The 13,751-nt window shown below is 37.5% G+C and overlaps 1 protein-coding gene across 1 annotated transcript; it reads right to left on the reverse strand.

The window, feature by feature from the left end:
• Positions 1-6,047: 6,047 nt before the first annotated feature.
• On the reverse strand, positions 6,048-7,001 carry LOC100721974 (olfactory receptor 6P1). The gene has a single exon (XM_003466537.1). It carries the CDS (start codon positions 6,999-7,001, stop codon positions 6,048-6,050), a length of 954 nt encoding a protein of 317 aa, XP_003466585.1.
• Positions 7,002-13,751: the final 6,750 nt, after the last annotated feature.

Below are 13,751 nucleotides of genomic sequence, written 5' to 3' on the forward strand. Positions count from 1 at the left end.
ATATTTCTGTGTTTCAAGTGTTATTTGAAAGCTTCCTCAGGATCTGTTGAAAATCCCCTTCTATGTTTGGAGCTACTGAGACTCTGGCACCACACTACCCCAAGCCATTGGGCCTGCAGAACCAATGGCCCTCCTCTGCTTGTTCAGAACTCCGCAGTTCCAGACAAGCTGGGCCTCAGGGACACTGTGTGCCCACCTGCCCCTTGGAAGCTCCACAGCTCTTCAATCGCAGCTGGGTTAGGGTACTCACCACAGGCCGCAGTGCCTCAGGAGCCTGTGATCCCTCCCTGCTTGCAGAGATATCCACAGTCCTCTAGACAAAGGAAGGGGCTTCTGCAGGCACCCCAGATCCACCCAGCCCCTCCTCTGCACACAGATGGCTAGGCGCAGCTGGGCTCGGGTGACAGTGTAGGCCCGCCCACCCGTTGGGAGCTCAGCAGACCTCCAAGTGTAGCCGGGATGGGGAGGTGGATGTAGTGGCCTCTAACCCACTACTCCACTTCAGTGCACCCAGAAGCCTGGGGGGTCCGGAACAGTCTGAGATTTGGGCAGAGTGTGCTGGGCACTCACCACAGGCCAAGGTGCCTCACGAACCTGCAATCCCTCCCTGCTTGCAGAGATATTCAGTCCTCCAGACAAAGGAAGGGGCTTCTGCAGGCACTCCAGATCCGCCCAGCTCCTCCTCTGCCTAGGATTTGAATTTCAAATGTCCCCCAAAATCTCATGCATGTGAAAAGTGATTGAATCATGGGGTTGCTATGCTCAACACTGGTCTGATCTACTAATGAGTTCAGGCTGAATGTGCTGTTAGGAGGCGTGGCCTGGTCCGAAGAGGAGGGTCACTGAACAGGGGACCTGAAGGGTATGTTCTTAGTCCTGGCAAACTCAGGCAAAAACCGTGGACCGAACCCATAAGCCAAAGCATGTCTCTCCTCCTGTCAATTTCAGGTGTTGACTATTTTGTGCCAGTGGACAGAAAATGACTAGTACAAGGGTTACATTACAAAATAAAATAAAATAGCTAAACTCTCCCTTTAAGCTTAATGAGAAAAAATACAGTGCTTACATATTGTAAAATGTATAGTTTTGTGAATTGTTTTAGATGAATACATGCTTATCTTTCATAAGTAAAGAGAATAACATTTTAAGCGAAGAAGTTACAGTTTACAAGGGACACCCATACTTTTCTTTATCGTGAGAATTTTGTAATTCTGTCTGAAAATGGTCTGTATCTTATTTTCTTAGGATATAAAAGTTTTGAGGCAGATCACCATGTCTGAAGTTTTGTAAAATATCTTCTGAATACAACCTCATAACTTACGCTTTCTTTTTCCAGGCCCCAGTACATTTTCAGCCAACTGTGATACACAGTGGTGCTGTCTTAAAACAGATTAACTTCATTTACAAAATCCTAGTTTACTTGATTGCATGATAATTTCTCATTCTCTGCCATCCCTCTAGTATTTCAGAAGCAAACCATACTGAATGCATATTCTCAACTTAAATTAAACAAAGGAAAACAACATAAAAAATTAAAAGAGAAAAAAGAACCCTCAATAGTAGCTACTGGAATCACAAGCAGTCTGGAAAGCAATGTCCTGCTCCCTGCTAGCAAGCCTTGTGAATTACAACCTTAAAGAGACAACAACCTTAAGGTGTTAAGACAACATCAAGCCCAATGACAAAAAGTGAAATTAGGAGGAGTCATGATTTTCCTCTGAAAAATTATCAAATGACCTTTTTTTTTAGTAAAAATGTTTTTTTTTAAAAAACTGAAAACCAAAGGTCGTTTGAAAATTTCTAAAATGTACAAAAAATGAAACCAATGCAATGTAAAATGTAAGCCTAAAATGAATATACAATACTCCAATTTTAGTTTGATAAACTTAATGGAACAGGTACAGTTGTTAGGATAAATATAATTTACTGATAATGACAAAAGGATAAACATGAGGTATATTAGCTAGAAAAGAAACAGTGTTTTCAAAAATGGGACTTGATTTCTCATTTAATGAAAAGCTGGATGGATGGGTAACTGCCGTGCTGATTCAACTTTTCAGTCCAGATTTTCATCTATTTCTGCATCTACACATTGGCCTTTCATCCACATGGTTGTTACTTTGTAATAGCCTCTGGGGCTCCACACATCAAATCTGATCTCAAGAAAAGGAAAAGAGCTTGTGCTAGTGTGAGTGCACACCATATCTTTCTCTTAGAGACTCTTCAGGAGAATTCTCTTTATATTTTATTGTTAAACATGAAACATGTAGGCTTTCCTAGTACCAAGACAAACTAATTAACCAAATATATGGCAGGTGTGAAAAGTCATTGCTGGGGATAGAATGTTTATATATCTAAATGCATTAGCTTTTCCCCACAGAGGAAAAATGAGGTCATTGTTAAGGAGACAATAAAACATGTACTTTTAAAAAACACGGCACAAAGTAACAAACCATTGACTAAACACATTTGATTTAGAAGGCAGCACCCATAGAATAGACTATTTAGAAAAATCTCTATGAGAAGTAGTAGAAACTTATCAACAACAATTAATGCACCATGGGAATCTGTTGTACTCTAAAAAGACTCAATCAAGAGCACTGCGATTTGATAATGGGAAAGATAGTGATATAACAAAAGTGATACAGATAGTATTCCTGTTAGATGACATTGGTAATGACAGCACAAATGAAGACACTTACTAAGAGGATTTCCAGAACTGCTTCAGAAGGTGGCAAGAATGTTGGGCTAAGAGTACAAAATAGAGAATATTTTGAGGGAGATTCTAGCAGCATGACATTTACAATACATTAAAAAAAAAAAAAAAAAAAAAAAAAAAAAAAAAAAAAAAACTAAAGTTTCATAGCTGGCAAGGTGGCGCATTCCTGTAATCTCAGCACTCGAGAGACTAAGGCAGGAAGATTGCTGCAAGTTTGAGGCCAGCCTGGGCTACACAGCGAGTTCAAGATCAGTTTGAACAGATGGGGAACTTCATCACAAAACAACAGCAACAACACAAATTTAAACATCCACCGTATTTGCCAATCACAGTCTACATTCAGGAATACTAAGTTTTCTAGATCAACTTATTATCTTTTCCAAATAGCTACAAGATTCTTCAAGCTTTATTTTCTGCATGTTTTAAAGAAAGTCAGTTCTTTAATCTTAGCTTAAGAGTGATTATCTTTGATATAAATAGCAGATTAAACTTTCTGTTAGAAAGTGTGTTATATTGATAATGACAAAATGAGAAAAATGAAGCTTAATTATTTATTGAATGTTTACTGCTAATTTTATTATAACCTGTAAGAACTTTCTAGGCTCCACCAAACTATCAAACTCACACACTACTAAAAGCTATGCTTGCTAGCAAATTAAATTAGAGTATCAGCATCATTTTTTTTTGTAAGGTAGTGTTATAGGTAGCTGAGTTAGATAAAAATATTATAGGCAGTCAACAGGGCTAGACCCCTGCAGGAGTCAGTGCATAAGGCCAGACACCTTGCAACCTTGGAGGGGACATCTTCTGCTGTAGGTCAGACCTCAAGACAAAAGATCAAGCAAATACACCCACATCCTAAGAATTGATATACTAAATAGTTTTCTGTCATCCAGAGGAAGCCAGGAGTCACTGTGCCAGCCCCCTACAGGAGAAGTCACTGCTCTCTGTGCATGTCCTCTTGCTACCTGATTCACCTCCCCATTTGTCCATACTGTGGTCAGTTCTAACTCAACACTTAATCTTGCTGGTTGATAGCCCACTCGCCTTATGAGTTCCCATTTTCTCCATCTTAGACGGGCCTCACTTTGTGATTTTACTCTATAAAAGTCCCTTAAAAAGACAAGAGTCATTGGCAACCCACTCAAGAACCCTGCTCTCTGTCTCTCTCTGTCTCTCTCTCTCTCTCTCTGTCTCTCTCTCTTAGTCTCTCTCTCTCTCTCTCTCTCTCTCTCTCTCTCTCTCTCTCAGAAGCTTCCTTTCTTTCAATAAATTTGCTCTGCTCTTAAGGACTCCATTGCCCCTAAAATTCATTCTTTGATTTTAGAGAACACAAACTTGTACTAGACATATAGTAGGTTGCGAGTTTATTTCCCCTATATTAGTAGAATCCAGAAGCAGTCATTGGATCAAATTCTATTATTTAAAATCATAAACAAGCAAAGGGGACATGAGATTTACACAAGGGTACACAGTGTTTTCACTTGGAATCCTCAGACCTTCTAAAAGACAATATATTTTATAACAGTTTCACTGGCTTCCCTGCAAAATATATGATAAATTGCAAAAGGAAATGAAGCTATGATTTTTCACTAGGAATTTATAATTCACTATTGCTCCACCTTTCTCAATCACAATTAATGAGTATCATATGTAATACTGCTTAGTAAGATTGATCAGATTTCTAAGGGTCAGAACTAGGAAGTCAACTGTTCTTAAATTTATGCATAGAGAGAAGCATGTTAAACTTTTGTTCACATATACATTACTTACTTAATACCTGTAAGTATATTAAATTATTTTCATTACAAAATGTAGAAACTAAGGGAGAAGTAAAACTCTCAGGTTCTGGCCATATAATTTGTTAGTAGTAAGTCAGGCTGAAATTGAGATTTTTGGCTTTAGGGTCCAAATCCTTAACCATGAAATCCATACCTTTTATAACTGTGATAGGAGAAAAGAATGTAATGAAAAGTAAGTCCCATTCAGAGAAGCTTCTACATCTATTTAGAAATTTTATAAAAATAAGACAATTTACATATTGCTTTTATGTCAGATTCTTTTTGCTTGTTTTATTTTGGACGTTAGAAAACATAAAACGATTATTGTTCAAGTAGTTTTCTTTGATGGAAACCATTTCCGCCATCTTCAGCCTGGCTCAAGATAGGTAGATGTGCACTGAATAACACTCTGTATTTATTGAAATTTGTTCAATTGCATATTCATTTATTTTATTATTTCAAATATCCCACATCTGAGTAGCCACTAGACTTGGTGTCTCATGTGCAGAAATTTGGGTAAATGAGTCTAGACACTAGATGTAAAAGTGTCTTTAAGCAATTCAAGTAACTTTATGAAACCCAAGGAAACTTGACAGAATATCTACAATTTAGGCTACAAGTCTAAATCATCCCACTCGTTGCACAGATACCATGGTTTTGTCTCTGGTGATCAAGTCTTCTCTCTTATTGAAGCAATTTCTGTTCATCTGGTCCTTTATCAAAATTACAATATTTCGTGATTCATGTGATCTAGGAATCAACTACTTGAAAAAAGCTGGTTACAGTACTGAAAAAAAATGAACATAAAAGTTTGTAACACATTTACCAACACCTAATAACACCCATTATATCAAACAATTTCATACCCATCTGAGATACATGAAATAATGAACAGGAAACTGAGTCATATTCAGTGTTGCAAATATGACTACTTATCAACCTTTCATCTCTCTTATTTTGACTTTTAATGAGATCTTTTATGAGATCTGCAAAGGAAAAGTTACTTGTTATGTGACATGAATTTATTATTGGGATATAATCTGCATTTGGATTATAGTATGCATTTTTAAAATTTCTCAAATATATGGAATTCGAGAATATGAATGTTTGAAATTGTTACATCAAAGCTTTATCAGTTGGTCTTGACATTTCCAAAGTATGTTGATTTCTTTTTCTCAGATTTTTCTCATTAAACATGACTCTAGTGTGAAGTAGAGATTCTCAAACTGTGAAACAAGAGTCTCTAAGAAGTTTCAAAAGTTTTCTTGGCAGTTACTGCTCAAACATACTTGATCAAGTTTTTAACTATTTTGTGGTACTCTTCATATTAACAAACCCAAATGTAATCACAGAGTCCAATCTTAGTTTGGAAACCCTGGGTCAAGTCAATGTTTGATAAACTTTCATTTATGTCAGGAAATTCCTAGACTGGATTTAGAAAATCTGAGGATTATTTGATATTCATGTTTTCTTAAACCCATTTTATGATTTCTGTCTGAGTCCCTGCTGCCTCTATTATTTTGCCCTCTGCCTGCACCTGATGTCCATCAGTCTGGGGCATCCCTAGGGCAGTGGCATCTGTCCATCACTGTCTTCCTGAAGGCGTCCTTCACTTCCTTGTTTCTCAGACAGTAGATGGCTGGGTTGAGGAATGGCACAATAACCGTATAAAGCACAGAGATGATTTTATTGTGGTTGAAGGTATACATGGCCCGGGGTCGTGCATAGGTAAAAAGAGTAGAGGAGTAATAGATAATAACCACTGCCAGGTGAGAAGTACAAGTGGAGAAGGCTTTGTGGCGCCCCTGGACAGTGGGGATCTTCCAAATGGCTACAATAATGGCAGCATACGATGACACCACAGCAAGGAGAGGGAGCAGAATCATCACCAGAGCCAAGAGGAAGTCCACCAGCTCTGCTTGCTCCTTGTCAGAGCAGGTGAGGTTGAGGAGAGGAGAGATATCACAGAAAAAGTGGTTTATGATATTGGGTCCACAATAGGACAGTCGGGAAATGAAAAGAAGCTTCATCATCGAGCTGAAGAAGCCACTGCCCCAAGAGGCAGCTGCGAGGCAAGTGGCCAGGCTGGGAGGCATGAAACTAGGATAATGGAGGGGTTCACAGATGGCCAGGTAGCGATCATAAGCCATGACTGCTAAGAGGACACATTCTGTGCAGGCTAAAGCAATGAAGAAATAGAGTTGGGCCATGCAGCCCATGTAGGAGACTCTACCATCTTGTGTGAGGAAAGCTCCCAACAGGCGGGGGACTGTAACATTGATGTAGCACAGTTCCAGGAAGGAGAGATGGGCAAGGAAGAAGTACATAGGGCGATGAAGGCTTGGAGTGAGCCAGATGGTAGAGATGATGAGCGCATTCTCCAAGAGTGTCAGCAGATAGACTGCAAGAAATACGACAAAGAGCAGCAGCTGGAGAAGTGGGGAAGTGGAGAAACCCACCAAGACGAACTCCTCAATGCGAGCTCCACTTGAATTTTTCATGGTCTCTCTCCACATCAGTGCCTGAAAAGCTGACAGGAAGAAAACATGGTGAAAGGTATACAAAACTACCTATATCCTTTTGGAGGATATGAATCCTGAAGACAGCAAGCAGTACAGTGCATTATCAATCATTGTAATATTATTTTTCTTTCAAGTTGCTGATTTATCTCCCATTTCAAAGAAGGCATTCTCAAACTCAAGGACTGCATGCAATAACAAAACCTTAAGTACTTCAGGTATTTTATGAATGTTTACAGAGTGATCTCAGAACTGACATAGTGCTCTGATTCTAATATTTTTTTTTTAGTTTTTTGTTCATTTGTTTGCTTGAATCAATGATACTTTCTTCCTTCACTTATCATGGGAATACTGGCATACTCCTAAGTTCTGTAGGACTTTTACTAAATATTCATTCAGTGAAAGAATGAGAGAAATTAAGTAAGTAAAAAAGAAGGAAGGAAGGAAAAAGTGAAAATAAGTTGGAGCCTAAGAATTTACTTATCAAGGGAAATAAACTAAGGAAGTACCTCAGATAGATTGCTTTTGACATGATACAAGGCAGTGTAGCAGGAAGAAGTCTGGTTTGGAAAGAATTCATTCACAGTTTAAGAAACACTTTAATATAGACTTGATAAGGAAGCTGCCTCATGGACAGAGTGATTTTTCCATGCATTTAAAAAATATATTTCAATAGGTTGCTTGTACCAAAATTAGACTGTTTCAAGAGATTTTGTGTTAGGTTAAAAAAGATAGTTCCGTCCTGAGCCCATCTCTCCTAGTCCCAGCTAATTGGGATACTGAGGAAGGAGGATGCCTTGAGTCCAGGAATTTGAGGCTAGATTTCAAAACATAGTGAATCAGTCTCAAAACAACAAAACAAAAAGTCTTCCCCAAAAGGAATGCATTGTGTTTTATTTTTCTTGGAACCTATAAATGTTACAAACGCTTCACAAAGACTTCAAAAGTATGACTCAAAAATTTGAGATGAGGACAGCATCCTGGATTACCTAGGTTTAAGTGTAATCAGCGAAGTCCTCAAAAGAGGCAGACAGAGATTTGAAATAATGTCAATTTGAAGATGTCTAGCCACAAAATAAATCTAGCCACAAAATAAAGTATGCATACAACTGAGAGAATCTGAAGCGGCAAGGAAACAATTATATCTGTGAGCTTCCAGAAAGTAGTCTTCTGCCAAAACTTTCAATTACTCTACATGATACTGATTTCAGACCTCTGGCTTGTGAGACTGTGACAGAGTAAATTTCTGTCCTTGTAAGGTGAGGTGCTAAATTTGTGGTAATTTGTTACAGCAACTACAGGAAACTGACAAGCCTGCAAAATAGAAGAAATGATCTTCACACTCACTTCATACTTGTTATGTCCATCAGATGTCTTATCAGCATCACCACAGAGGCAACAACTCTAGAGATCTGGTAAATTCTAAGCCTGAATTGAGGTACACTCGTGGTTCAATATTATTAAGCATTTCTGTTTATGGTGGGATTTAAGCATTTTGTGATTTTTTCCCCTTTAAGATTTTTTTAAAAATTGCATAGCAATTCAATAACTATTTTTAATCAGACATTTATATAAGTTAAAAATTTTAGTGTCACTGCATCAAAAGTACTGACCTTTTAATAAAGTTATTATGTCTCTTTTGCATATGTTCAACAGACCTTAATACGAATTTCAAAAAGTTACACAATTGAGTGTGCCTTTGGAAGATGGAGATCTTCACATCATTTATTTCACTGAATTAAAAATTCATGGTATTTTAATATATTTTTGTAACTGTGAGTCTTTTATGGATTTCTCTATTTCCATCTATGTGGTTTGTTTTGTATATTCCCAAGATTTTGTATTTTATAATAGATTTTCCTCTAGATATTATATAATTGCCATACATTTAGCCTAAACAAAATAAATGTATAACAAACTTTGAGAAAACCTATTATACACAATAATAAAAATGTATTAGACAGCTATTTCTAATAATATAAACTATACTTTTTGTCAATTCCTAATTACACTCATGCCTCCTTATTATCACAGATGAGAAAGATTTTAGCATCAATTCCATTCTTGGTTTTCATTTTGACATATAAAACACTGAGAAAACTAGTTTCTATAAGCAAGTGATATTGACGGACCTTAGTTCCAAAATGAAAGTTGTTTTGCTAAAGTAATAACACTGAACTATTTGATATTTTATTAGTTTTTGCAGAAATGACCCAGGAGTCTATCATCAAAATGATTTTTATTGATCAAGTAGCTGACAACTTGCTGAGCTATTTCAGCTGTGCTGAAAGAAGCAGTTTAGAAATCAGTCCTCCAAAAGTCTACGCTGCCCTGTTACCTGCATGTCACTGTTCTAGCCCTGACACTGGCAGGCTGAGGAACCTTCAAATGCTTAAGACTCACTGAAACTTTTCTGTGTAAACAGGGAGAAGAAAAGGGAAGCAGCAAAGGAAAGGGCACTTTCTCCACCAGAGCTGTTTTAAGAACTCATGAGGGAGTCAAAGATCAGGGAGGTTTTCCTTTGGAACGATTCTTACTCGGACCTAGGAAAAAAATGTTAACTACAAGTGCTCATAAAACCCAGGTTGGGAAACGATGACTCAGTGTATCAGATACTTCCCTGAGAAAGTTTGGAGGGGATGTATGGGTGGTGGTGGGTGGGTCCCGAAGGTGTACTTGCAACAGAATAAGAGAAAAACTCAAAAATGAGGCTGGAAACTTTCAAGAGCCAATTTAAGGGAATTCAGAGGCAGCAAAAGACTGAGCAAGGACAGAAACTCTGCAAAAGTACTCAATACCTATTGGTCTTCTCAAGGACACTGATGATGTTATGCAACTCATTATTTACTTCCTTTGACTATTGTTCCCTTATACTATCAATTCCCCTCAAATGCACAGTTCATCCCACGACTTATCCTTCCTGTCATGTCAGAGTTCTTCCAGATGCTAGCTCTGGTCTTTTTGCACTTGAATAAGCAGAATAAACATGAATCTCTCCAGTGGGCCCCTTACATCTGCTGGTGTGGTAATGCTCAGGAAGCAGCACAAACCATACAGATGCCCAGCAGGCTGGGTAAGCATAGCCCTATACTTAGGTGTATCCCATTTCAGAGAAAATTGTGCTTTGCATTTTTCTTTTGTTTCCTTAAATGATTCATTTTGTCATCACAATTTAAAGATTGTGATCCATTAAAGATTTCAATGCAGAAGCAAAATCTTGGTGAATCAACAGCTGAAGACAATCTAGAGTTCCCATGATGACTTTCTTAGTGTTTATAAGAAATATAAAGGAGACCCCATAAAATGTTTTTTCTAGGTGTTGGGTACAGACTGCTTTTCCTTATGCGGACTTAATCCTCATAACAGCCCAATGTGTTTAAGCACTTATATCTCTGTTCACAGATGAAATAAAAAATGAGTGATTTTTCCTGATCGTATATGTAAGTACTTATGGAGATGTGCTATAAATTAGACAAATTAGATAATTTGTCTATAAAAGTTGAGTGGCAATATTAACTATCCAAATATCCTCCATGGAAATAAATAGATATTCATTGATGTAGCAAGATGTGTTCACATACGTAAAAAAAATTATTTAATTGGTTTCTTTATATAGGGTAGTACAAGTGCATCAATCATGTTTAAAATCTCATTTCAATTTAGTCTTCAAAGATATGGTAATGATAGGTATAGCTTTGTGCTTGCCATGAGGGAAAGAGAATTTGTTATACCTTAAATATACCAGGTTTGGCTCCTGCCTTATTTACAATTGTCATGTGCTTTCTGGAACTCTTCTTCCCACAAATAACTATTTTCCCTGTCCAATATATTTACACATCTATAGAATTTTGCCACATTTTCATTTAAAAATATCCCTTATGATGTGCAAATCATAATGAGATAGAACTTGAATATAGTCAGAAGGGCTATTATTTTTAAAAAGCAAAAATAGTAAATACTGGAAAGAATGCAGAGCAATGGGGATTCTGTTCACTGCTGGTGGAAATGTAATTTAGTGCCATTATTCTAGAGAACATTTTGGAAGTTCCTTGCAAAACTGCAAATAGATCTGCCATGTGGTCCAGGCACCTCATTGTTAGGTAACTCTAAAAAAATTGAAATCAGCACATCGAAGTGATACCTGTACTCACGTTTATTGCAGCACTATTCACAGTAAGTACTATATGAAATCAGCTCAAGTGTCAACTGAAGGAAAATTGAAAAAAAAAAGTGTAGCTGTATACATCAGGTATCTGCATACATCATAAAGAATGAATGTCTGTTATTGGCAGCAACATAGATGGAACTGAAGGACACTAAGTTAAAGAGAATAAGTCAGACAGGGAATGACAATTACTACATAGTCTTTCTTACAGGTAGAAGCTAAAAAGGATGATCTCCAAGCAGAAGAGCAGAACAATGATTACTGGAGTCTTAGGAAGTATATGGGAAATGAAGGAGAGATGAAAGCTGAGTAACAGCTGCCTAAACACAGATAGAAATAATATAACCCAGTATTTGACCGAACAGTGGGTGGCTCTAGTTCACAACTCATCTGCAATTAAGAACTATAAAAGAAAGCTCAGAGTAACCAAGTGTGTAAAGAAATGAGATGAAACTGATAATTAATTTGATCCTTACACATTACATATATGTATCAAGTTAACACATTATAACCCATACATGTGCATAACTATTATATTCTTATTTTAAAAAACTGAGAGCATCCTGTGAATATTTCAAAAATATTTCCTAGGTACCACATACACAGTATTAAACTTATAGAATAATGATCAGTAGTAGGATACTGACAAGGACAGATTTGGATTATTAAGATTTTTCGAATGCAATCTCATTAAACATCTGGGAAAAGTAAGAGGATTTTCAACATTACTAAGGATCTGAAAGCCATAGGAAAGATGAAGGATCTGAGAGTATGCAGCCTGGGTAAGAACAAAATGTCCCACAGAGGTTCCTCTAGTCTTTAGTTGCCTCTTCTCCACATCCCTTCTTATCCTGTCTTTAATATTTGTCATTAGGCTGGTTACCTGTTGTTTCAGGGCAGGCGAGTCTGCTCCATGTACTCTTCAATAAAGGTGATACATCAGGCTGTCCCTAAGTCATGTGTGGAGTGACAGGACAGGTGAGTCAGATGGGGCCTGAAGCCAACAGGGGCTGCAGTAGCCGGGCCTTTCATCAGGGCTGCCCCTCACCAGGGACAGTGTCCCTCACCAGGGACAGTATCTCTCAGAGCATACTGTCATGGTGCCTTACCTTTTCCAACAAGACCATGGACAAGTCACCTCAGGGACCTTTTGTTATAGGCCACCTGTGGTATAATGAAGAGCAAGATGAAAGCACAGGTGTGGAGTGACATAAAATAAAGCCCTTGAGTTCACTGCATGAATGACATCCACGCACTTACTTTTCAGAGATGCTAAAGAGGCACGTAGACACAAAAACCCAAGGTTAAGTAAGATTCTTTGGAGAAATTAGAACAGTAAAGTAAGAGAGTTATGGACAAGTGAATTGTGACACTATTACATTTTGAGAAAGTGTTTGTCACAATGTATTTTATCACTTCTCTGTTTTCATTAGTGGAAGAAGAGATTATTTACTTCTTATTTTAAGTCTGGAAAATCGAGGAAGAAAATATCTTTCTTTTCTCATCCCTTTTTTACATCTCTTTGTGAATAAAATTGGCAAGGAAATCTCACAGTGAAGACCTCAGAATAAATGGAGTGAGGATGCATGAAATGTTAATTGTAGGTGCTAATTTTGAACTCAGAGTTGAGTCTGCACTGAAAATGATAGAGGTTTGACTTCCCTCACAACTCTGACTTTCCTGACTACACATAAGCTCCCTCCTTGCTTGTTCTATTAGTGCTGTCATCAATGAAGTAGGATACATGCTGGGGTATATGCAAAACTCCTACTACTAAAAACCTTCAAGCACGACCAAATGACATGCATAAGAAAGAATATTAGACAATGGGCTTAGAGCAGTAAAGGTGTGTGTTAGCACTTTTCCGCAATTATTAGTGTAGAATTAGACTTACAAATAATCACATGCCACATAAAGACCAATAGGCTACATATCTTCTACCATGTGATTACAGTGAAGATGAAAATTTCCTACCATCTAGAAAAGCTAAAATATATGCATTACACAAGGAATTGTGGCGATCCTAATATAAACAAGGTTTTTGAAATCCATAATGTATTTTCATTATGTATAGTCACCCTACTGTGTAACAGCATAGAAGAACTTCTTACTCCTAACTATGGCTTAGTGTTCATTAATGAACCTCTCCCCATGCCTTCTCTCTCCTACTCTTCCCAGCCTTCAGTAATCATCATTCTACTCTGAGATCAACTTGTTGAGAATTCATAGATGAGATCATGTGATGTTTTCTTGTGCTTGGCTTATTTCATCTAATACGGTATTGTTCAGCTTCATTCACGTTGTCACAAATGGTGTGATTTCATTATGGGAACATAGTGATTCATGGTATACATACCAAATTTTCATTCTTCATTCGTAAGTCGATGAATACTTTGTTTCCATTCCTTAACTACTGTGAACATTGATGCAATAATAAAGGAGCACAGATGTCTCCAACTCACTGATTTTCTTTCCTTTGGATATACACCCAGGAGTAAGATTTCGGATTTTTCTATGTTTAAATTTTTGTGATACTTCCCTATTTCCCTTAATGTGTATGCTAATTC

Source organism: Cavia porcellus, unplaced genomic scaffold (assembly GCF_034190915.1).
Source record: "Cavia porcellus strain 051 isolate PalLab524CR breed Dunkin Hartley unplaced genomic scaffold, mCavPor4.1 scaffold_7, whole genome shotgun sequence".
Classification (NCBI taxonomy): Eukaryota; Metazoa; Chordata; class Mammalia; order Rodentia; family Caviidae; genus Cavia; species Cavia porcellus.

Bases quoted from the DNA above. Each gene is read 5' to 3' on its own strand.
- LOC100721974 (XM_003466537.1), bottom strand. From the start codon at position 7,001: ATGAAAAATTCAAGTGGAGCTCGCATTGAGGAGTTCGTCTTGGTGGGT.